At 48.7% G+C, this 24,196-nt stretch overlaps 2 protein-coding genes across 2 annotated transcripts in view; one reads left to right on the top strand and one right to left on the bottom strand.

Annotated features, from left to right (window-relative positions):
• The window catches only part of LOC6603159 (protein slit), a 53,791-nt gene extending 31,040 nt beyond the window's left edge, over positions 1–22,751 (top strand). Inside the window, 20 exon segments of the mRNA XM_026986744.1 lie at positions 444–1,528; positions 6,014–6,085; positions 6,468–6,539; positions 7,014–7,085; positions 7,202–7,345; positions 8,269–8,504; positions 10,078–10,219; positions 10,318–10,461; positions 11,358–11,573; positions 12,672–12,829; positions 12,895–13,048; positions 13,136–13,354; positions 13,427–13,498; positions 14,944–15,312; positions 15,386–15,457; positions 16,387–16,530; positions 16,623–18,147; positions 18,209–18,368; positions 18,867–19,009; positions 19,087–22,751. Coding sequence (XP_026842545.1) covers positions 1,146–1,528; positions 6,014–6,085; positions 6,468–6,539; positions 7,014–7,085; positions 7,202–7,345; positions 8,269–8,504; positions 10,078–10,219; positions 10,318–10,461; positions 11,358–11,573; positions 12,672–12,829; positions 12,895–13,048; positions 13,136–13,354; positions 13,427–13,498; positions 14,944–15,312; positions 15,386–15,457; positions 16,387–16,530; positions 16,623–18,147; positions 18,209–18,368; positions 18,867–19,009; positions 19,087–21,243 — 6,654 coding nt within the window. The 5' untranslated portion in view covers positions 444–1,145 and the 3' untranslated portion in view covers positions 21,244–22,751.
• A 738-nt stretch (positions 22,752–23,489) lies between these two features.
• On the bottom strand, positions 23,490–24,053 carry LOC6603161. The gene is made up of 3 exons (XM_002028140.1): positions 23,943–24,053; positions 23,743–23,889; positions 23,490–23,678 (listed from the first exon to the last, which is right to left on the bottom strand). Exons 1-3 carry the CDS (start codon positions 24,051–24,053, stop codon positions 23,490–23,492), a joined length of 447 nt encoding a protein of 148 aa, XP_002028176.1.
• Between the last annotated feature and the right edge of the window lie 143 nt (positions 24,054–24,196).

Genomic DNA, 24,196 nt, shown 5'->3' with positions numbered 1-24,196 from the left:
ATTCCTGTTTCTGGTAGCTCAACGAAAACACATGTTATCTAAACATCTGATAATTGTGGGTTCCCCTTGCCACCGCTAGTCCTACCGCCGACAGGTGTTTGCGTGTGTGTTCCAAGGGTTGCACAGGGGTCACAGCGCTGGGGCCAGTGCCCCTTCACTAATTTGATGGTTAGGCAATATATCATTGGATCTTTGGAGTGTGACAGTTGAGAAAATAAATTTCCGGCCACTTGATTTCTCTTCTTCATAGATACATATACATTTATAGAATTTAAGTGAAATAAATATACGGTATATACATACGTATATATTCGGTGGCAATTTCCTGTCTGAGCGGTGCGACGCTCTGCGATGGCTTGCCGAATTTATAGATAATTTTTCATGATTTTCCACCGACACATTTTCTCATTTTCCCTCTCAATTTGTTGCTCTTCCCATTGCAGATGCGCCCAGCAGCAGGTCTCCGCTGCCGCTGTCGGCGACGATGATGCCACTGATGCCGCTGATGATGATGAAGTTGCTGCCGGGGCCACAGACCAACTGCTGACAGCCAAGTGCATCTGCGAAAGATACAAGATACACGGGAGGAGGAGAGACGATACACAAAAGCGAAAGGAACAGTGCATTTCCTGCTGCTACCTAAACGGGACGGCGTCCGAGAATCTACCTACATTTTCGAGTGGAAGTGGAAAGAGGGTAGCCCTGCCACACTCGCTACTCGCCGCTCGCTGCTCGCCGCTTTCGCAGTCGCAGTCGCAGTTTCTGCTGGATGTTTTCGTAGCGTAGTAGCCGAATCATCATCTGCTTTCATTTCGGTCAAGAAGCGCGTTCGCGACGGCTGCACAGAAAAACGAACGACAAACAAAAAACAACAATAACCGAAGCGAGCGCCGGGGAGTGCGTGCGCGCGAGTGGATATTCCGCCTCCGCCCCCAAAAATCCAAAGAGAGACAAATACAGTGAGAGTGAGAGTGCCGTGAGCCCCCATCAATCCTTTCGTTCCATTTCCGGGCAAATATTTACTCAATCCGAATACGAATACGAATCCCTGATTGGTGTTGACAAAGTGGCGTCCGCCCAGGAATCCTCCGACGGCGCTTTCAATTAGGAACAAAAGCTGCAAGCTGCTGCTTAAATGTGCCACAATGGCACCGCCGTCCAGGACGACGACGAGGCTGCCATTATCAGCACCAGCACCAGCACCAGCTCCAGCCCCAGCCCCAACACCACCCGCACCATTCCGGCGCCTGCCACTGCCACTGGTCCTGCTGCTGCTGTTGGTCCTGCACCATGAGGCCATCGTCCGGCCCGTCGGCGCCGAGCCATATGCCATGGGCGGCTTTGGCAGTGCCAGCGTCGCCAGCGGCGGCCTGGGCTCCGTGGGCATACACATACCCGGGGGCGGTGTGGGCGTCATTACGGAGGCCCGCTGCCCGCGGGTCTGCTCCTGCAGCGGCCTAACCGTCGACTGTTCGCACCGTGGTCTCACCCAGATCCCCCGAAAGATCTCAGCAGATGTGGAACGACTGTAAGTACAAACCAATCGAAGGATTACTTGATATCAGCCCAGTATTTTGGGGGTATATGTATATGCATTTGAACCAGGGCTTTGTGTACAACAAATAATCATAATCAAAGAAAATATGTTCCGAAAAGAAAATATTCCATCAAATGGATTTTCTGTAGACCAGACCTAACCAAATATTTGTGCAAATTTCATTGTGATTCATTTTCAAATATTCTTTCCACAAAAATCCACCTTTCAAATGCACATTTTCCGTCCACAACAGCAATCATTTGGAATGCCCAGAGAACAATCAATCCCCCCCCCGGAGAGAGAGGAAAACAAAGATTTCCGCTCAAACCAGACACAATCCCCAATCAATATCAATATCAATGGCAATACCTTTCAAATCTGTTCAAAGACTTCCTTTTAGGAAGGACCAATGACAAATGCTGAATACTGAATGTCGGAATAAGGCCCTGCACGGGCCAATTGTTCAAATATTATGCACACTCTATTAAAATAATAAAGCCCCGACGGCGGCAGACCAGGCCAGACCAGACACACGCACACGCACACGCCTGATAGACGATGGACGATGATGGGCTCCGTTCCGGCCGGGATTCGTCTGGGGTTCTGGGTTCTTCCGCTTTGTATTTGTTTAAAAATCTACATAGTCAAACAACAACAACAGCAACAGGAGGTGGGGGACAAGCAAAGCCATGACCATGACATCGTGTCGATAACGAGAAAACAAACGAACGGAAAAGGTCCGGTGACCGGTCCCCGGCGGACAGTGGCCAGTGCCAATCCCCCAACCGCACCCGCACTCTCTTCGAAATCAGAGCTATATTCGTGTCTCTGTCTGCTCTCCCTCTCTCTCTCACTCTCTTACATTAAATCGCCATTAAGTTTATTAATTGTCGCCGAAGCACATCAGGGGCACCGCCACAGCGACCAAACCATAATTGTTGCATGCCGCGTCGACTCAAATGCATTAAGGCAATCATTCGAGCCAGTCCTACATACATCTCTCCGTCTCTGTCTGCGTCTCGGTGTCCCCTGTCCATCGCTCGCAGTCGCCACATAAATTAACGCGCCGGCAATTAGCAAGTGTATGCAGAATGCCTTTCAACCTCTGCTGCTGGTGCCCCTCTTGGAGCCCCCCAAACCGACCTCAAAAGCCATGCTGTTGTCGTGGCTGCAGTTTTTCTACATAAATTAATAACAGATATCAGCCAGAGTCAGAGCAAGAGCCATTACCATTGCCAGAGCATTATAGCCCAGTTCAGTTGTAAGCAGTCAAACAGGCAGCAGAGCAGAGCAGAGCGGAGCGGCCATCGTTGGATCGCTCTCGAGCGCCGCTCAGGGACACATTTGGTATTTATTTTGTTATGTAGCCATTTATTTTTTAATGCTCTCTCTGGCACACACAGAAATAAACGAACGGCAACAGCAACAGAAACAGAAACAGAAAACATATCAACATGCACGACATATTTGCATATTAAAATAGCAATGCAATGCTCTGAAAACCCCGCGAACACAGGGAATGGGAATGGGAATGGGTAGAGGGGTAGGGGGCACGGGGGGTATGGGAAATGCAGCACACAGGGTGCTTCAGGCTTCAGTGCTTTGCGAGAGAAAGATGTCACATTTTGAGTGACATTCCTGGGCAGAGTGGAGGTGGAAAGTGAGAGACTTGTGTGTCAGAGTGCGAAGAATGTGTCAAGAGGGACTCGGGAACAGCTTAGGGAAAAGCCACGAAGAAGGAGAGCGAGAGCGAGAGCCAAGAGGAGCCAAAAGGTGTGGAAATGATGCGAGTGAAGTGCTTGACGCAGAGAATTATGATTTCAACAGATTATAGACAGTGTCTGACGATGGACAGGGAGGAGATCTACATAAATAATTGAAGGCTGTCAGAGGAAATTCGATGGGGAATTAATATTTTAGTTGGAGGCAAAGTCAAAGAGGAAGCTTTGAAAAGTATTTCCATATACTCGTATGTGAATAAATTCCAATAATTGATTTTGGAATATTCAATGACCGCAGCTTGAGGCACCCTAATGCCGAACAGAACCAGAACACACACACACACACACACACACACATGCACCACACATCAAATATTGAACACCTATTGGCCTGTCGATGCACAACGGAAAGAAGAGGGAGAGGGGGAAAAAACAATGGCAAATGCAAACTGGGACTCCGCACCGCAAGCCTTCCGCCCCGCCCGCCAGCACGCTGGACAAGTCATTGCCATTTAATTACACAGAAAACGGAACTAGACTGAAGCCCAACGTGCGAGAGGGAGAATGGAAAGGAGTAGCAGGGCAGATCTAAGCTCTGACAAGCAGCCCAGCCGTGCCTGTCCCTGCCTGTCCCTGCCTGTCCCTGTCCCTAGTCCTATCCCTGTCACCCACACAGTTTACTCGATTGACACGACAGCATTTTTGCACATCTAATGTTCGGCGAGGGAGAGCGGGAGTGGGAGTGGGAAAGGTTCTCTCGTCTCTCCCTTTCACACCTGAGAACGACTAATTTATAGCAGCAGCTGCTTCCCGTTGCTTTGCCGCTCGATACCCTGTTTGCTGGAGGGTATTATGGTGCAGGGAAGGACTTGAACCTGTAATACAAAAGTGTTTCTAAAGATAAACCCATCAATCATTACATACTTAATGATCATGAGTATCCACTGCCACTTGCCCAATCGTTATGAAAGGGTATCCAGAGCTAACCATCTTCAGCTGCTTCAGCAAAAGAGGCTCTGGGCACACATCAAAGAGAGCCACAAAAGAGCAAAAACCAAAATGGCACCTAATTGGGAAGGAAGGCGAGAGGCAGCAGGCAGCAGGCGACAGGCAGCAAATACCAACAAATGCTAAAGCAAAAGCGAAACAGAAACAGAAAACACAAAAAGCTTTCGTATCGGAGCGACCCCACATAGGACTTAATGAAGTTAAATGTCTAAATGTTTAATTATAAGCCAGAGAAAAACGGCAAAAAATTATGCACAGACCAACCAAAAATGATTTAAACAAATTACACGGAAAAAACCAACGCCACCGCCGCAGAGCCACAGAGCCAGAAGCATTTGAAAAATGTTTAGCAATTAGGCAGCCAGATAAAGATAAAGAGAGAGGGAGAGGCAGTGGCAGTGGCAGAGGAGAGGGAGATTGAAGCTTTTGTTTTTTCGTCTTTCGCTTTTACAACAAAAGCAAAACCGATCGAAAATCGCACCGCATTGTTGGTGTTGTTGGTGAATATGCTCTTGGTGTATGGTGTAATCTCTTGGATCTAAGCAGAGGAGATGATGCCCACAGATGTGAAGAGATATTAAGCTCATTAAAATCTGTGTGTGTGTGTGTGTGTGTGTGCGAGAGAATACGGGCTTTGCTTTGCCTCCTCTTGGGAGAGTACGTCTACACTGGGGCAAAAAAATACTATTTATCAGATACTAAACTGCAAATCCTTTCGCTATTCTTGAGGATATTTGGAAACCCTAGATCTAGTTTCATCCAATTGTCCGTTCGGCAGTAGTCCGTCCTCCTAAAATTGATTAGCCGAGTCCCTGGCACTCTGTAGCTCTCAATAAACGTAGTTGCATTGCACTTCCCTAAGCCCAAAAGGCTGTAAATATAAGTTGTGTCCTTTTTGACTTAAGATCTACCGCATTTCCCGAGAAGCAGTATAATTTTCTCAGTGTATATTTCCGACTGTGGTTCGCAGGGGACTGGGCACTGGGGACTGGCTGGCAACTTGATGCGGGATTCATTAAGGCTTAAGCCTGAACAAAAAATATTTTACGTTTCGGGTCGCTGAAGGTCTTACTACCTGTTGGAGTCGGAGTCTCTCGAACCTTGCTCAAAATAAGCAGCTGAGACCGGACCTGCTGTAGTTGTTGTAATCGTTGTTGTTGTCTGCTGGTGGGCGGGGAGGGGTTCGTCTGCGCATGTGCACACGGTTCGGTACGGTTCGGTTCGGATCGGTTCGGACTTCGGTTGAGATCGTTGCAGAGATGCTCACTATCCGGGGCTGCTCTTTTGTATCTCTTTTGGCTGCATTTCATTGTTATGACATCTACAGGTAACAAATTTTACCTCTGTTTCTCTTTCTGTCTGGATGTCTGGCTGTCTGCGCCAACCAAAACGAGTTCCCAGTTCTTCCTTCTTCTGTGGGACCACATCTGGCGGGGTTCCTCCATGTTCAATGATTAAATATCATATTTTCTTTATCGGCAACAACAGGCAGCACGAAATCTTTCACTCTTTCACTCTGTTACTCTCCGGGGCAGCCTCCATTCCACTCCATATCTCAGATTCTTGTTTTATACTTGTCTTACAAGCAATTAAAAAAAATTATCGCTCTGCCTTGAATGTGAATGAATGGTGTCTGGTGTGTGTGGAGTGTGCTGGGGCTCCTTGGGTTACAACCAACAACAGCATGGGACTTGCAACATAATTAATGCCATTCCTTTAATCGTAATTTCTTTATCTATATTTGCAGCGATTTGCAGGGCAACAATTTGACCGTGATATACGAGACGGACTTCCAGCGGCTGACCAAGCTCCGAATGCTGTGAGTATGCGCCAAGGAAGTGCTTTGGTCTATAGAGTGGAAGCATTAGTTAGCCCCAAGGAATGTGCTTGTGCATGTAAGGGATGTGATAGGGAAATGCCATCCGAAAGATGGATGCGCACGGACGCGGTCAATCAATTTAAAGATTCAAGATTATTTATTTTCAAGAAGCAGCTTAAGATAAACTACGATTTACGAATGCTACACTCCAATATTCTTTACTTTGTTAGTCATTGTGGGTCTAGAGGACTAAAAGATCATCCGATGACCCAGTTTTTGATAACAAAAAGATCCTATCACATCTACGTACATATAAACCATTCCTTAGAGTTATATTTTATATCTTTACACATTTCCTCTTACTCTCTTCTATATCCATCAGCCAACTGACTGACAATCAAATCCATACGATTGAGAGGAATTCCTTCCAAGATTTGGTCTCGCTGGAGCGACTGTAAGTACATAGGCGGCATCACACATTACAGATATGTACTCTGTAATAGTACTCTCCTTTTCTACCGATGCTAGTAGCTGCATGAAGAATTTTTGAACATAAAAATCAATTACTAACCCATTTTTTGAAGCTCTTTTATTGGAACCTAACACGAGTGCATATCGTATTTATATAGATACATACAATATAGTAATATAGCTAGCTTGATGCGAGATTTCGTTTCCAATTTCGAATTTCGTTAATATTTTGTGTATCTGATTCCCGTATTTCGTTCTCTGTTTTATTTAATTGCATATCTCTGCCGTTTTTTGACATCTCTCTACTTTCGTTACCTTTTCGTTTTGCGTGCCTAATATGCTCGTCACCAAACACCAAACCAAATCGAAACACCAAAAACCAAAAACAAAAACCACAACAAAAACAACCAACACTCTAATCAAACCAAACCAAACCAAATCGAATCGAATCAATCAGACGCCTAAACAACAATCGACTAAAGGCAATTCCTGAAAACTTTGTGACAAGTTCAGCGAATCTTTTGCGATTGTAAGTACTCGTTAAATCGAATCGAAAGTAGCCGATAGTAGTCGAATACTTGTAGCCATCTGCAGCGATGTGCTGTGGACAGAACGATACTAACATTCCCGATCCATCCCCCCCAGGGACATTTCGCACAATGTCATCGCGACGGTGGGCAGACGCGTCTTCAAGGGCGCCCAATCGCTGCGCAGCCTCCAGCTGGACAACAATCAAGTCACCTGTCTGGACGAGCACGCCTTCAAGGGTCTCGTGGAGCTGGAAATACTGTGAGTATACTGTGCTGTAAACTAGGTCCCCCCAAACTAAACCAAAATCGCAGCTACTTTGCCGAATTGCCAAATCAATCAATGAACGAGAATCTCAGTGTGCCAGAGGGTGCGGGTCAATTAATCAATGAATTAGTGCCTTTTGTTAATCAATCAGCTTGGGAATTAGTGAATGAATTAAAAATCAATCGGTTAATGTTGGGGCTGCCCAAATTACATAATAAATGGTTTAGCTTTTGCGCCAAGAGATAAACTAATCGAAGCGCCCGAAATGGTGGCCATTTATCAAGCCATTCGAATGGGAAAGAGAGGAAACACGACCAACAACAACCCAACACGATATATTGATATGTTTCGAGGGTATCCACACATTGGAATGATGAAATGAAACAAGATGAAATATGTATTTGAGTAATCCTTAGGCTAGCTTTGAAATTCAAAGAAACAAACGTAAATGGAACAGAAATAATGCTGAATTGAGACCAAGAAATAAAAGAAAGAAATATTCAAGTCGAAGAGAACCTCCTAAGAAATGGAACAACGGAATAGAACAAGCCTTTTGCTTAAGGCAAGCGTGCCTTCAATCGAAGCGTTCAGGGGAACGGAACGGGAAATAATCGTATGTTGCAAGACACTTGGAACAACGGAATAGAACAAGACCACTGCCCTGCCTCGTGTTTCGAAGAGGAAACCGATGGGATGGTAAATTTTAATTACATTTCGATCAGCACTCGATCTCTCTGTTGTGCTGTGGTCCCGGGCCCATCCCATGCCTGAAAGAGAAAACATAACTAGCCGAAAAGATGCGGCCAGGCAGATAAAGTCAACTCCATCTTTCTCTCCTCCTTAACCAACTATGTATCTCTCTGTCTGCCTTTTTACTTTGTCTTTCTATATAGTACTGTATGTATCCTCTCTTTCAGAACGCTGAACAACAATAATCTGACCGCTTTGCCGCATAATGCCTTCGGCGGACTGGGCAGATTGAGGGCGCTACGACTGTCGGACAATCCGTTTGCCTGCGACTGCCATTTGTCCTGGCTGTCGCGCTACCTACGCAGCGCCCCGCGGCTGGCCCCCTACACCCGGTGCCAGTCCCCCTCGCAGCTGAAGGGCCAAAACGTGGCGGACCTGCACGACCAGGAGTTCAAATGTTCAGGTATGTTAGACGGCTATATGGCATGGTCTTGTGTGTCTGTGCAACATGTTGTTGCACTCTGCACTCTGCAGAAGGCGCTACCACAAATAGACAGAAATTTCAGCTCCGTTCGGTCCCGTTTCCATGCCTCTCCATGTGGATGTATCCGCCAAATTAATTAGTTTTATATGCCAAAGCAGCCATCGAACGATGGCAAACACAAAGCATTATAAATCATAAGCAGTCATATGGGCACACCCCCGCTTCAAACGCCCACAAACAGCAGAACAGTGGGGGGCGGGGGCAGCAGCAGGGGCATATGAAGAGAAGTTGTGTTACTTTCAGCAGATCGAAGCTTGGAATACTCTTCAAACCATACAATCCATGAGAGCTGGAGGATGAAACCTATCTGAATCGCCTGGAAACCCATAAGAGACCTCCCCACTCCCCAGACTGGTCTCATCATCGGTCTGTTCTCGCAACTATCTCTCCATCGTGTAATGACTCCTTTTAGGGAATCCAAAAGTCAGGGCCAGACCATACAAACCCCTTTCGGCGAGGGTATAACAATAACCACTTGGTGGTTTTGGTGGCTTCATCGCTTGCTCTCTGGCTCCACCGCTCAGCTCATCTCATCTCATCGACTCGACGTCGTGTGTTTGCCAAAACGTTTAACGCCGTTGAAATCATCTTCTGTATGTGTGTGTTTTTGGCTTCTTTTCTCAACCGAAAGATGCAGAGATGCAGATGCTCGAGCCGAGGCTGAAGCTGAAGCTGCGGCAACGACTGCGGGCCAAGTGGCAAGCCAAGGCGCTGAGCCAAGTGAATGGGAAATTGGCCACAATCGAGGCGCAGAGCACAGAGCGTACAGAGCCGCTCAATGAAGCGGAAAATGTGCCCCATCCCCATCCCCATCCCCATCCCATTCCAAACCGAACGAAACGAAACGAGTTTTCTTTCCTCAACCTCCTTTCTGTTGAACAGCGGAATGGTTAGGGTATTCGTGGTTGCTGTTTTTGGGCAGCCTGTGAAATTGATATACCAATGCGGGGGACATGATATGGATATGGATATGGATATGGAGATGAGATTGAATGTCCCTGAGCTGGGCTGCTGCTGACCCGTGTGACCCGATCATGAGATGTGATACTTTCGATACTACTTATGCCATAATGATGGATTCTTGCGATTGGATAACATTCCGAGAAGCAAATTGAAAAAGATTAAAGTTCTGAATTGAATCACAACTATTTGGGAGTCATCTTTGGGGAAAGAGCATCCCGTATTCCAGCTGGCACCCGTTCATGGCTTGATTTCTTTCCTTGTTTGACTTTCGTTTTGTATGAAATGCTATGGAATTATGTGGGTAAACATTTATGGCCAGCGGCTGGTTATAGTTGCACCTCCTCGTAGCCCATACCCCATACCCCATCCATTCATCCGAAGCCCCTCTTCTACGATATAGCGTGCTGTGCAGTAGCATTGATAATTATGGAGAGAGGGAGGGGCGGGGGGAGAGACTCCATCTTCCGACTTGAAGTTCAAATTAAATTTGCAAAATAAGTAAGCCCCATCTTTCGGTTTTCTTCTGCAGGCCTGACGGAGCATGCCCCGATGGAATGCGGAGCGGAGAACAGCTGTCCACACCCATGCCGCTGTGCGGACGGTATCGTTGATTGCCGTGAGAAGAGCCTGACCAGTGTGCCCGTCACGCTACCGGACGACACCACGGAACTGTAAGTGGATCTCGGACTCCGAATCTCTCAAGGCTTTCGAGTCTCTCGAGTCTTATGCATGCAAATCTCTCTTTACTTTTTACTCTTGACTCTTCCAGACGCCTCGAGCAGAACTTCATTACGGAACTGCCACCGAAATCGTTCTCCAGCTTTCGACGCCTGCGACGCATTGATTTGTCCAACAACAACATCTCGAAGATAGCCCATGATGCACTCAGCGGCCTAAAGCAGTTAACCACACTGTAAGTACGGATAATGCCAGCCCAGGGAACTGGCTGTGCCACGGGTATAGGTATCAGGTTTCAGGTGTGCTGCGGTCTCGTCTCGTCTGGTGCGACTGCGATGTGTGCGCAACAAGTAGCCATCACACACAACAAAATGTGCACTCACCTGAGGCTAAACTGAACTCAGAACGCGACTGAAGAGTCACTGTGTGTGGTGTGACAGGCGGGGCTCTGGGCCTGGCCAGAAGCGAGCTAATCGGGCCCACGCTAAGAGCTGCCCGCAAGGCATCAGCTTACCTGGCTAACAGCTCTCCCACTTCTCTCGCCCTGCCCTGCCCTGCCAGTCCTTCATGGGTAGCCCTCATCGAGAGGAGTGCGTGACACGAGCTTAATGGTTCCTTCAGGACATTTCATTTGAACGTCTAAGCCCCTCCAATTGGGTGCCAGACAGACGCACAAGCGGCCAAGAATGCAAAAACAAAATTGAATGAAAAACCCCCATAAATGCAGTATAAAATTTCTTTGGGAAAGCTTCGTAGGTCCCACCTTTTGGATAACAATAGGGTTCATTCAGGATTCCCCCACGTGTCACGTGGCATCCACGCCTCCCACGCCACGCCCATCACTAGTCGGTTAAGCCAAAACCAGTTGCCGCCCGCAATGTGGCAGCCACAGCCACAGCGACACACACACATACACACAGAAAAAAGGAAGAGGCAAGAGGAATGACGGCAACAACAGCCTTAACCACTTTGTCTTGCCAGCCCAGTATTTTTGTGATTTCTTGTACATTTCTTTACCTTTTTTTCAACATTTGTCGTGTGTTTTATTTGTGTTTCTTTTCATGTTTTCTGCTGCTGCTGCTGCTGCTGCCCCACCTCCGGCTTGAATGCTCCTCCTGCGCCACCCAACAGCGTGCTGTACGGCAATAAAATAAAGGACTTACCCTCGGGCGTTTTCAAAGGACTCGGCTCGCTGCAGCTGCTCCTGCTGAACGCCAACGAGATCTCGTGCATACGCAAGGACGCGTTCCGCGACCTCCACAGCCTCAGCCTGCTCTCCCTGTACGACAACAACATACAGTCCCTGGCTAATGGCACATTCGACGCCATGAAGAGCATCAAAACGGTGTAAGTACATGGAAAGAGACGACTCCTCCTCCTGCCAGCGCTGCTGCTCCCACCACTTGAATGGATGCCATGCCTCCCCCCTCCCCCTAAGGCATACTGAAAGCTCGAACATGCCTCCATGCCTCCATGCCTTCGTGCATGCCATGCCATGCCCCATCTTGAATGGAGCATCAGGCACTTTGGTGTTAAACCTCTGAAGTGCATTTAGTAGTTCCCTTTGACTTGGCCCTCGCCTCGTCGTTGCTTCGTCGTTGCCTCATCGTTGCCCCATCGTTGCCTCGTCTGCGCGTTGACATTTGTTTAGCGGCAAACAAGCGGCAGCTTCCAAACCTCCTTCGGGATTCCCCCTGGTGAACCGTAAAGCCTTTCCAGCGAGAACAAAAGACGACTACGACGACGAGAAGACGCTGAGAAGAATTCTCTTTTGGCATCGATAAATGTACGCGGCTCCAGAGGTTGGGACTCTAAGTGCGCGACGCGAACCAGGATTTGTATGCCCGGGTGCAGGGTTGTCATCTCTCCTGTCAGCTTTTGTTCACCATTAACTGGGTTGCAGCCGATCAGATCTTTAAGTGGCAGACCCCTGTAAGCCGCTTGCGATCAGTGCCATCAATTTGGCAGGAGAAATTAAGGAATTCGACCACCGGTCATCTGTCAATTCCTATACCACAGGGTATAGGGTGTAGGGCATTGAAGTTTATCAATATGAAATCTATCAACGTTCCTTATTGAAAGGATTTCCCCCTGTGGCCTGGAAAACGAAATAAAAGAAGGGGAAAATGCATTCACAAGTCTGCAATTTCCCCGAGCATTTGTCAACCCTGCCGGGAATCGCTTTTAAATAGTTGCAAAACAACACCCAAGGACGGAAGGAGGGCGGAGTGGAGTGGAACAACAACGGAAATGTCGTAGCCACAAGGCTGGTGCACTTTTAAGACGTCTCAAGCCTCCAGTGGGCTCCTTTTGCAGCATCTTTCTCTGTGAATCCCTACAGAACGCCATGCCATTCAGTCGAATGCTCAATGCTACTTTCTTTTGCTTACTTTCTTTCCATTTCCACACAAAAACATGTACATCTATATATATACATATATATAGACATCTGGCCAAGAATCCTTTCATTTGCGACTGCAATCTCCGCTGGCTGGCCGACTATTTGCACAAAAATCCCATAGAGACAAGTGGAGCACGCTGCGAGTCACCGAAGCGGATGCATCGTCGTCGCATTGAATCTCTGCGCGAGGAGAAATTTAAATGTAAGTAAAGTCCCAGACACACCAGCCCGTTCCAACCCCAAACATCGCTCCCAACTATTCTACAGGCTCCTGGGATGAATTGCGAATGAAGCTGTCCGGCGAGTGTCGAATGGACTCGGACTGTCCGGCCATGTGCCACTGCGAGGGCACCACCGTCGACTGTGCGGGCCGTGGACTGAAGGAAATACCACGTGACATACCCCTCCACACCACTGAGCTGTAAGTCCTGTCCCTGTTTCTGTCCCTGCCCTGTTCCGGCTGCTGCCCTCCAACCGAGTTAAGCTGATACATTATTCGATTTTGCAGTTTGCTCAACGATAACGAACTGGGAAGCATCAATTCCGATGGCCTCTTTGGGCGGCTGCCGCATCTGGTGAAGCTGGAGCTGAAGCGCAACCAACTGACGGGCATCGAGCCGAACGCCTTCGAGGGGGCGTCGCACATCCAGGACCTGCAGCTGGGCGAGAACAAGATTAAGGAAATCTCCAACAAGATGTTTCTTGGCCTCCATCAGCTCAAGACCCTGTAAGTGGGAATGCGGCCCAAAAAGGGAATTTCTGAGCAATTTTCCCCCCCTCTCTTTCTCTCTCGTTGCAGCAATCTGTACGACAATCAAATATCCTGCGTTATGCCTGGCTCCTTTGAGCATCTCAACTCGTTGACGTCGCTGTAAGTTCCCTGATTATACCAGATGCCTGATGCCTCTGCTGCCTATGCACAATAATTAGAACTGTGCCAAGTGCTCCCCCTCCTTCGGCATCTCCATAGAGCACTTTAATAGATAAATGATTTAGCTTAAGCATTAATTGCCCTTTCTCTGCACGAAATTAGGTTAATGGTTTCGATTGTTCTCTCGTTGAACTCAGCCTCTGATGTGGTTCTTCCAAATCAGTTTTACTTCGAAAGCACAGCACAACTATTGTATATAATTCAATTGAACTCCAATTTGTAGCGGGTCCATGTGTGTGCCTGCTGCGATAACAGATCCATTCCACACTGGCTCCTCTTTCGCCACCCCGCCCCCCCTTTCACTCGAAATCAACCCCCAAGTGAATGATGGAACCAGACCAGAGAGAGAGGGAGAGAGAGCACCCTGCCCGCCTGCCCGCCTGCTGGCTGCCTTCGATGATTTAATTAATTAAAATTGAGTTCAATGAAGAGACTGCTGCTGCTCCGTCGACGAGTAAAAGTATCTGTGTGTGTGGCTGCAGCACGTCAAGTGCGTGTGTGTGTGCAAAATTATTATAAAATTCATTTAACTAGCTAATAAATAGCTTCAATGAAATTCATTAGGTGCTGTGCACCACATGACATGACCCACCACCCACCACAGTACCCATCCTGCCACCTTCAAAGGTGTTTATGTGCGAAGGCATCCACACACGCACACGCACACACACACACACACTCGCTTTCTGTCTCTCTGGGGTGCTCCTAATGGCATGACAAAGCAGAACTGCTTATTGAATTAGTCTGGACGCCGGTTGTAACTCTGGAATCGCCAATGTAATTTGTGCCCCATTGTTCCTATGCTCCACCCAACCGCCAACCACTCTACTCTCCACTCCCTCTCGCTCTCTGCAGAACCCACCGCATAATTAAAGTGTCTAAGTGCCGAGTGTCCAGGGGGCAAAGAGGGGCTCTTGGCTCCACACACGGATGGGAGATGAATAGGAGAATGGAATCTGTTAACCGAATGAGAGCACACACAAAGAGCTCTGATTTACAGAACCGAGTATATCCAATGTCCAGGGGAAAAGGGTCATCTGGACGAAAACAAAAAACAGAATTGCCCCACAGCCCTAATTGAATTGGAATGTTATGATACCCATCGATATTTGTATACGTGCTATCCAGAGGGGTATATGGGGTGAGAACGGATTCCAAAGCTAGGAGGAATACAGGAGGAAATTTCTTTAAAATTGAACCGATCTTCAGTCACATCAGATTTTGCCATGCAAAAAATACCAGTACTATACGTAGCACTTACAAGTCTTCACTCCAATTGTAATTTCCATCTGATTACCTGATTAGCAGTAGGACATCGGTGGCCCATAGATGGCATACTAAACAATAGCCAGTACTTACTTGCTTTTTTGTGTGTTTTTTTGTAGGAACCTCGCCTCGAATCCATTCAATTGCAATTGCCATTTGGCCTGGTTCGCCGAATGGTTGCGTAAAAAGTCGCTGAACGGCGGAGCGGCACGTTGTGCGGCCCCGTCGAAGGTACGTGATGTGCAAATCAAGGATCTGCCCCACAACGAATTCAAATGCAGCAGCGAGAACAGCGAGGGCTGCCTGGGCGACGGCTACTGTCCGCCCTCGTGCACCTGCACCGGCACTGTGGTCCGCTGCTCACGCAATCAATTGAAGGAGATTCCGCGCGGCATTCCCGCCGAGACATCCGAGCTCTATCTCGAGTCCAATGAAATCGAGCAGATCCACTACGAGCGCATTCGACATCTCCGCTCGCTCACCAGACTGTAAGTATCCGGAGGCGAGGAGGGAGCGGTTCTAAGACTAATCGTATGTATTTTCTCTCTGTCCACTCTACAGCGATCTGAGCAACAACCAGATCACCATACTCTCCAACAACACCTTCGCCAATCTGACCAAACTATCCACGCTGTAAGTATGGGCGGGCCCTGTTGCCGGTGCTGTTTGCTGTTTGCTGTCCATGGCCATGTCTAATGGCTTTTTAATTGCTCCTGCACCGCAACGGAAAGCCGCAAAAAATAGTGTAGTGGTACCTACTCCGACTACCGACGTACCACGATATAAAAGCAACACAAATCGAAGGCTCAAGAGGGCTTGACACAATTCTGCGCCAAATTGCATCGTTTGTCGATGGGCCGGGTCTTGGGCATGTCCGCTGTACGGCCAAGGCGCAGGCACGAAATTCATTCCGAAACGTAAAGTCGAAATCGTGACTCGTGCTTAAGCATTAGTCGTAAGCGTTGGCTTTTGCTTTGGCTTTGGCGTCAGCGTCATCGTCGCGTCGCATCGATGCTATTGCCTTCCGCACAGTGGAAAGGCACATAAATTTGTTGAGGTTAAAAGTTATGTTGAATGGAAAGAAGCCAAGCAGAGGCAAGGGATCTTAATATAAGAAATACGTTTCCCAGAACTCTTACAGATATCGGATTTTATTACTGAATATCGATTGCACTGGATGAGTGTTCTTTAGTATACATACGTATGTAGGATATTTTCCTTCTCAATTGAATATTTTATGATATATGCAGAATCAAAAGTTTCTAGAAATGTCTGGATATACGTATATTGGTCTCCTTTTTGATAGATCTGTCCATTCAGGTTAAGTTTTTTACCGGAGAATATTCGCCACATCCTCCCACTGTGCCGCCTGTGCATTGTGTGCGCTATCCACAATCAAAGCTTAGCCGTTAGTTCAGCTTGGTTTTCATTTTGTCCGATTGCGAATGGAAAACGTTTTGCAATTACTTTCATTTCTTCATCAATTGTGTCTGCCTCTCTGTGGGTCTGTGTGTGTGGCTAATGCAATTTTTGTAAACGTTTCCCGGTTCGCCCTTTTGCAGCATCATCTCGTACAACAAGCTGCAGTGTCTGCAGCGGCATGCGTTGTCTGGCCTCAATAACCTGCGCGTGCTCTCGCTGCACGGCAATCGCATCTCGATGCTGCCGGAGGGCTCCTTCGAGGATCTCAAGTCATTGACACACATGTGAGTAGAGTAATCTAGTGATGTGGAATGCTTCCGCATTGGCCGACTGCTTACTGAAGGAACGCTTTTCCGCTTTTCCGCCAACGAAACAGAGCCTTGGGCAGCAATCCCCTGTACTGCGACTGCAGCCTCAAGTGGTTCTCCGACTGGATCAAGCTGGACTACGTGGAGCCGGGCATTGCGCGCTGTGCGGAGCCCGAGCAGATGAAGGACAAGCTGATCCTGTCGACGCCCTCGTCCAACTTTGTGTGCCGCGGCCGCGTGCGCAACGACATCCTGGCCAAGTGCAACGCCTGCTTTGACCAGCCCTGCCAGAACAAGGCCCAGTGCGTGGCGCTGCCCCAGCGGGAGTACCAGTGCCTCTGCCAGCCGGGCTACCACGGCAGACACTGCGAGTACATGATAGACGCCTGCTACGGCAACCCGTGCCGCAACAACGCCACCTGCACGGTGCTCGAGGAGGGACGCTTCAGCTGCCAGTGTGCCCCCGGATACTCGGGCGCCCGCTGCGAGACGAACATCGACGATTGCCTGGGCGAGACCAAGTGCCAGAACAACGCCACCTGCATCGACGGCGTGGAGTCGTACCGCTGCGAGTGCCAGCCAGGGTTCAGCGGCGAGTTCTGCGACACCAAGATCCAGTTCTGCAGCCCGGAGTTCAATCCCTGCGCCAACGGGGCCAAATGCGTGGACCACTTCACGCACTACAGCTGCGAATGCCAGGCGGGCTTCCACGGAACAAACTGTACGGACAACATCGACGACTGCCAGAACCACATGTGCCAGAACGGCGGCACCTGCATCGACGGCATCAACGACTACGTGTGCAAGTGCCCCGACGACTTCACCGGCAAGTACTGCGAGGGACACAACATGATCTCCATGATGTACCCGCAGACGTCGCCCTGCCAGAACCACGAGTGCAAGCACGGCGTCTGCTTCCAGCCGAATGCCGCCGGCTCCGACTACCTCTGCAAGTGCCATCCGGGCTACACGGGCAAGTGGTGCGAGTACCTCACCAGCATCAGCTTCGTGCACAACAACTCGTTCGTGGAGCTGGAGCCGCTCCGCACCAGACCCGAGGCCAATGTGACCATCGTCTTCAGCAGCGCGGAACAGAACGGCATACTCATGTACGACGGACAGGACGCCCACCTGGCTGTGGAACTGTTCAACGGACGCATCCGGGTCAGCTACGACGTGGGCAACTATCCAGTGTCCACCATGTACAGCTTTGAGATGGTGGCGGACGGCAAGTACCATGCCGTCGAGCTGCTCGCCATCAAGAAGAACTTCACGCTGCGCGTGGACCGCGGCCTGGCACGCTCCATCATCAACGAGGGCTCCAACGACTACCTGAAACTGATGACGCCCATGTTCCTGGGCGGCCTGCCCTCGGAGCCCGCACAGCAGGCCTACAAGAACTGGCAGATCCGCAACCTGACCAGCTTCAAGGGCTGCATGAAGGAGGTGTGGATCAACCACAAGCTGGTGGACTTTGGCAATGCCCAGCGCCAGCAGAAGATCACGCCGGGCTGTGCACTGCTCGAGGGCGAGCCCGCCGAGGAGGAGGATGATGAGCAGGACTTCATGGACGAGACGCCTCACATGAAAGAGGTACCACTAGAGGGATCTTTAACCTGTGTTTATGTTTACTTATGATTGATATTTTCTTTAGGAACCCGTGGATCCCTGCTTGGAGAACAAGTGCCGACGGGGCAGCCGGTGTGTGGCAAATGCCAATGCCCGAGATGGCTACCAGTGCAAGTGCAAGCACGGCCAGCGCGGACGCTACTGCGATCAAGGTGAGGGCATCACAGAGCCCCCAACAATCACCGGTACATAAATACATCTATCATGCTTTTTGCCTCCTACTCCCACATCAAGTCTTGGGGTCAACGAAAGAGAGAGGGCATCGAATTGTCGAGCTACCGACTAGATAGGGATTGTAATACCCCTGGAAGTGATGTAGAAATTTGTATTCTTGGAGCATTTCCAAAGGGAAATCAGATGTAAAAGACATCCCTTGAAAGATGTTTCGTTTCTATGTAAAAGATAGTCGTATGTGGGAGCTTGTGTGAGTTCTACCGAGTAGCTCTACTCGTGTGTATATAGGTACATATTCCTAGGCTTAGGAGTTTTGCGCTCCTCCAAAAGTATCGCTTGACTGGCCCGCACATCACCTCATCATTTGCTTTACACACAAACAAACACCTGCCACATCAACGCTCATCCTCTAAATGGGTGGCGGGGGGTTTTAGATCTGCTGCCTTTTAATGAGCCCAACCTCTTGACTAATTACACTTTGTTGATTCTTGATTCTTGATATTTTGCAGCAGCATCCACGTGCCGCAAGGAGCAGGTGCGAGAGTACTACACGGAGAACGACTGCCGCTCCCGGCAGCCGCTGAAGTACGCCAAGTGCGTGGGAGGCTGCGGCAATCAGTGCTGCGCGGCCAAGATTGTGAGGCGCCGCAAGGTGAGTGCATGCATGGATGGATGGACAGACGGATGTTGATTAATGGAAACTTGTCCCCCTTTTTGTTTCGTCGATAGGTGCGCATGGTGTGCAGCAACAACCGCAAGTACATCAAGAACTTGGATATTGTCCGGAAGTGCGGATGCACCAAGAAATGCTACTGACTGAAAGATGCGACTACCCAATTGCTCGAACGGAGCAATAGCAGCTTAGATGTTAGTTTAGGAACAGGTTTAAATTTAAATTATAATAGTAGTAGTAGTAATAGTACCGATAGTCTTAGCTTTAGCCCTAGGGATACCACGAAACTGGGGGCCGAGAGTGTTGAAAAGGAGGAGGAGGATGAGATGGAGCCGGAGACGGAGACGGAGGCTTCACTAGGCCATGCTGATGCGGGGGATAGCGAGGACTACCCCACGGAGCAGACAGATCGCATGCAGGCAGATCTCTACGATGATGATGATGATGATGATGACGATGGTCTGGACGATGATGATTTTCCAGGTGAAAATGAAAACGGAGAGGATGAGCAGGAGCAGGAGCGGGAACCCGAGTCGCTACCCGACCCCAAGGGTCTGGTGGGCGTCCAGGATGAGGAGGAGGATATGGGCTATGACGAGGATGATGAGAGAATAGCCCTGGAGCGTCCGCGTACAGTCAGGCCACGGGCGGATGAAGAGCAGTTCGTCAATGAGGAGGGCAGTGGCTTTGGCGGCCTGCAGACGCGTTTCCGGCCAAGCAGCAGTAGCAGCAGCAGTGGCAGCGCCAGCTACCGCCAGAGCCAATTAGAGAACATCCGCAAGAAACTGCTGACGGAGAGCCAGTCCGCTGCGGCGGTGGCAGTGGCCGTGGCCGTGCCGAGCACTGCGATCGATCTGCGCGAGAGCAGCGGCCATTTTGCTAACGATGATGAGGATGGCGAGGACAACGATGACGGCGTCGATGACGAGTTCGCCGACACAGGCGACGGTGCTGGCTTCTTTGGTGCTGGCTCGCAGCATCAGCAGCAGCGGAAGAGTGGCAGCCACTATTACCGCAAGAACGGCAACGATGCCATCAAGATCATCTCGACGCCGCTCGGAAAGGTGAGCATCGTCTACCAACAGACGGACAAGGATCAGGAGCAGGACAAGGACCTGCAGCAGCAACAGAAGAAGCCAGCGCTCACCGACTTCGATGCCTTGTCGCCCGACCCAGAGAGCAGTCATCGTTTTCCGTCGCCACATCCGAAGATTACGCCCGTTCTAACACCCGATGGCAAGGTGGCTCTGCTCTACCGCGGAGACTCGGAGAACTCCAAGTACGAGCCCATACGCAACCTCACACACAAATTCGCCGGCACGCCGTCGAAGGAGCCCTCAAAGACCTCCCTGGACAGCGCAGCCGACGACTCCTCCTCGGACGATTCCGTGTATACGGACAGCGAGGATAGCGATGACCATGGGGATGGCAAGTCCGAGGCCGCAGCGGCCACCACGCCAAAGCCGGTCCTGCCAGAGATTATGGAGCCCCCGGCTAATGTCCAGCCTGGCGGATCCTTCATCATCCGCCCCACCTCCGACTCGCTGCTGCCCATGATCAACCGGCCGCTGTCCGAGGTGCTGGGCATCAAGAAGAACCAGTTCCAGGAGACGCGAGTGCGCGATCAGCTGCCCACTCTGCCCACGGAGGCCACTCCTCGCTCCCTGCTGGCCCAGCCAGGCGGAGCTGGTGGCGAAACGCCGCGTCACTTCCTCACGAAGGTGAACCTGGCCGAGTACCCCACCTCCGGGCGCACGCTGCAGCAGCCGCTGCTTCCGTTCAGCCGCGACTTCGACTTCAGCAGGGACAACACGATGCTGGACGAGCGGTCCCGCATTCGAGAGCTGGAGAAGCAGCGCGAACGGGAGCGGGAGCACAACGAGGCCACCAGCAAGGGCGGCGGTGGGGCCACGGAGGCCCACACGATAGCCAACGAGCAACTGCTGTCCAAGACGGAGGTCATCAATCTGGCCATTGTGCCGCAGTTCGACGAGGACATGGAACGGCTGCAGCGCCTGCACGAGAACGGAGGCGGGGGCAGGCGTCACCACAGGGCGCGCCACCGCCACAAGCAGACGGAGGAGGAGCTGTCCGGCATCCATTGCGTCATGCAGGTCATGATGGGCATTGCGGCCGTCTCGACGGTCTTCGGGATGCTGGGCACCTTCTTCAAGCAGCGCATTCTCGATCAGCTGCGGGTGATGCACTGGTAGTACAACAAAGGGTGTTCGATGTTCGGTGTCGAATGCCCCACTTTCCCCATTTCCCCAATCCCTCCGCATCGTCATCGCCATCGCCATCGTTGTCGTCGTCATAATTGTCCACTCTATCGATTCCCGCTACTACTAGGATACGAGGCATTCTCCTTCTACTACTACTACTACTGCTCCTTCAGCATATGTATACTCACAGATATATATACTCGAACCATATGCCATTTATACACGTCCCTATATATACATCAGATAATCGCATAATCTATATACATATAGTATACATATGGAGCAGCGGCATCGATTTGCTTTCTTCCCTTTCCGCTTTTTATATCTACTATGTAATCCTTCGGTGGGGTATCCAGCAACTGATGGAAATACCTTCATTGGGCTGCTGGCATATCCTCGCCACATATACGTATATATTCCATATATATTGATATATAAATTTACTAGTGCAAGCTACCCAGGCGATGTGCATAATAACTGAATAACTAACTGATTAAATGGCGATCTAACGATCCGAATATCCAGTCTATGTATGTATGTAAATGAAACGCAACTGTAGCCCCTGCCATGTCCATGTCAATGTCCGTTTCCGCTTCCGTTTCAGAGAGAAATTTACTTTCCTGGCCCCCCCCGCAAATTCTCTTTCCTTCGCACAATTTAGTGTGTGCTTCCTTCCCCATTACAAAAAAAAACAAAAGCAAACCACCTTTACGAGCTTTAAGCAAGTCATTGCATGTGCCACGCCCCTGCCTGCCTGCCCGCCATAGCATGCGCCCATCTGAAACATTCCCCTTGCCCCAAATCATCAGATCCTCCACCTCCAAATCGAAAGAACACTGAAATTGGATTTAGTACAGATTCCTTTTGTAGATAGAAAACGAAACGCAACAGTTGATGAAAGATAACCAGATGAACGATTGATATCGAATGACAAAACGATAAATGATAAACGATAAGCTTAACGAAACACACACAATTACACAATGCAAGAGTCGTTTTAAACGCACCATGCAAACAACAGTCTCAAAGAAACGAGTAGCAAACGATAATAAGTGCATATAAACGGAACCTTCTTAAGTTTAAGTTGCTCAAATGAAATGAAATGAAAGTATTTTGATAGAACAGAACGAACAACCAGGAAACAAAGAATCGAATGAGAGAATCGAATCAAATCGAATCGAATCGAAAACAAAACAACAAATTGCCCCCAAAAAACGTGTAACGAATTTCCAGCAAATTGTTGCAAGTGTTTTCCCTAGAACTAGACTAGAAGCATACAAATAATAATAATAGTAACTATAATAATAATCGTAACTAAACTAAACCTGTGTGCAAACGAAGCGTAACTAATCTTACAATTAACGAAAACCAATATCCTAAACATAATTCGGATAACAACATCTAAGCTGGGTAGTCGCATGTAAATCTCTAACTATTAACAATTACCAACCTAAGTTAGTCCTAAAGAAACGAAAACAAAAATCGAATTGCATTTAAAGAAACCTATAAATATATACATATACATATATTGATATAATAATAATTATTTATACTAATCTATCTATATATACTTATATGTATGCTGTATGTATGTATGACTCTATATGTATATGTAAAATGTTTTTGACTATTTTTCACTATTTATATCCACATATATATTATATATGCGCATATACGATACAAGATCATGTGTAATAGCCCCACCCCTTTTGGTCATTTTAGTTGTCTTTTATATATATTTATAATACTTGTCTTTTAATCTGTATCTGTATCCGTATCCGTATCCGTGCTGTATGTATTATTTTTATGAATTATTCATGTGTAGTTATGCGCACTGCACTAATTATACGCATACGATATGTATTGTATAACCTATTGACAAATATATATACATATACTATATGTATTATGTGTAATAGCTGTTGCTAAACCAAGTTTAATTATCAGTTCTTATCGTTTACAATTACCTCACGGAGATTTCGCCGGTTCGCGGCCGCTAATTGTGTTCAGCAAAAGATTTGGGATGAGAATTCAAGTACAATATTTTGGACTGACAATGGGGTAAAATCAGCAAATACGAGTATGGCTTTTATTTCTGTGTGTAATATTTGTTTCGTAATAAACGTGACAAGCGTAAATGTTCCAAGCGAAACTGTCTTTTATTCTATCCAAAATAATGATTAATTTTTAGTTTAAAGTTTATTTTGAGCTTTATTCCCCATACAGCCGACGTTCTCTCACTGCTTCTTGGACGTGAGCCTCTTCTTGCTCTTCTCCGGCTCCATGGCCTGCAAAAAGATCTTGACGGTGCCCACGTACTCGCTGGCGGTGGCATTTCTATCCACGACTACGCCGCTCACCTGGTAGGGGCCAATTGGAAAGGGTAGAACCAAGGATGGGCCCGAACCCATTCCGACCGTATGACCCTGAAAACGGAAATACACGTAGAGGATATTTAAAAAGCAGCCACTCAACCTTCACAACCCATACCGAAATTGGGAAGGAGCCATTGAGGTTGCTGAAACGCTTGGCTATCTTCCTGAAGATGACACCGTAGGGAAGGAAGTTCTTCCTAGACATCACGTCGCCTAAGTTAATAGAGACGTCTATCAGGAAAGGCTGCCACTGCAGCCGAGCCTGGCAGAGATATCGATCAGTTTTGGTCCAGAGGTTGTATCCTTCCAGCTTACCACAGGATTGCGCAGTGGTACAGTGATGTAACAGTCCATGTTGACCGCTTTTAGATAGTTGGAGAAATTTGGCACACGATCCGGGTTCCCAAGGCACTCTATGTTCGTCATCTTGTACACCAACTGTTCATCGCAGCACTATGGGGAAACAGAGCCACTCCATAAGTGCTTGAATCTTTCCCCAGACGATTGCTTACCACTTGCCCCCCGCCCAGCAGCAGCAGAGGAATAGAAGTACCACCAGGTCGGTCTGC

This window comes from Drosophila persimilis, unplaced genomic scaffold, assembly GCF_003286085.1.
Source record: "Drosophila persimilis strain 14011-0111.01,24,50 unplaced genomic scaffold, DperRS2 tig00000002-arrow-pilon, whole genome shotgun sequence".
Classification (NCBI taxonomy): Eukaryota; Metazoa; Arthropoda; class Insecta; order Diptera; family Drosophilidae; genus Drosophila; species Drosophila persimilis.
This window is presented reverse-complemented; position numbering and strand designations above follow the sequence as displayed.

Excerpts from the sequence above, each read along its gene's own strand:
- LOC6603161 (XM_002028140.1), bottom strand. The coding sequence starts at position 24,053 with ATGACGAACATAGAGTGCCTTGGGAACCCGGATCGTGTGCCAAATTTC. Across the intron at positions 23,890-23,942 it reads TACCACTGCGCAATCCTGTG|GCTCGGCTGCAGTGGCAGCC; the intron begins GTAAGCTGGAAG and ends TATCTCTGCCAG. Across the intron at positions 23,679-23,742 it reads ATGGCTCCTTCCCAATTTCG|GGTCATACGGTCGGAATGGG; the intron begins GTATGGGTTGTG and ends TTCCGTTTTCAG.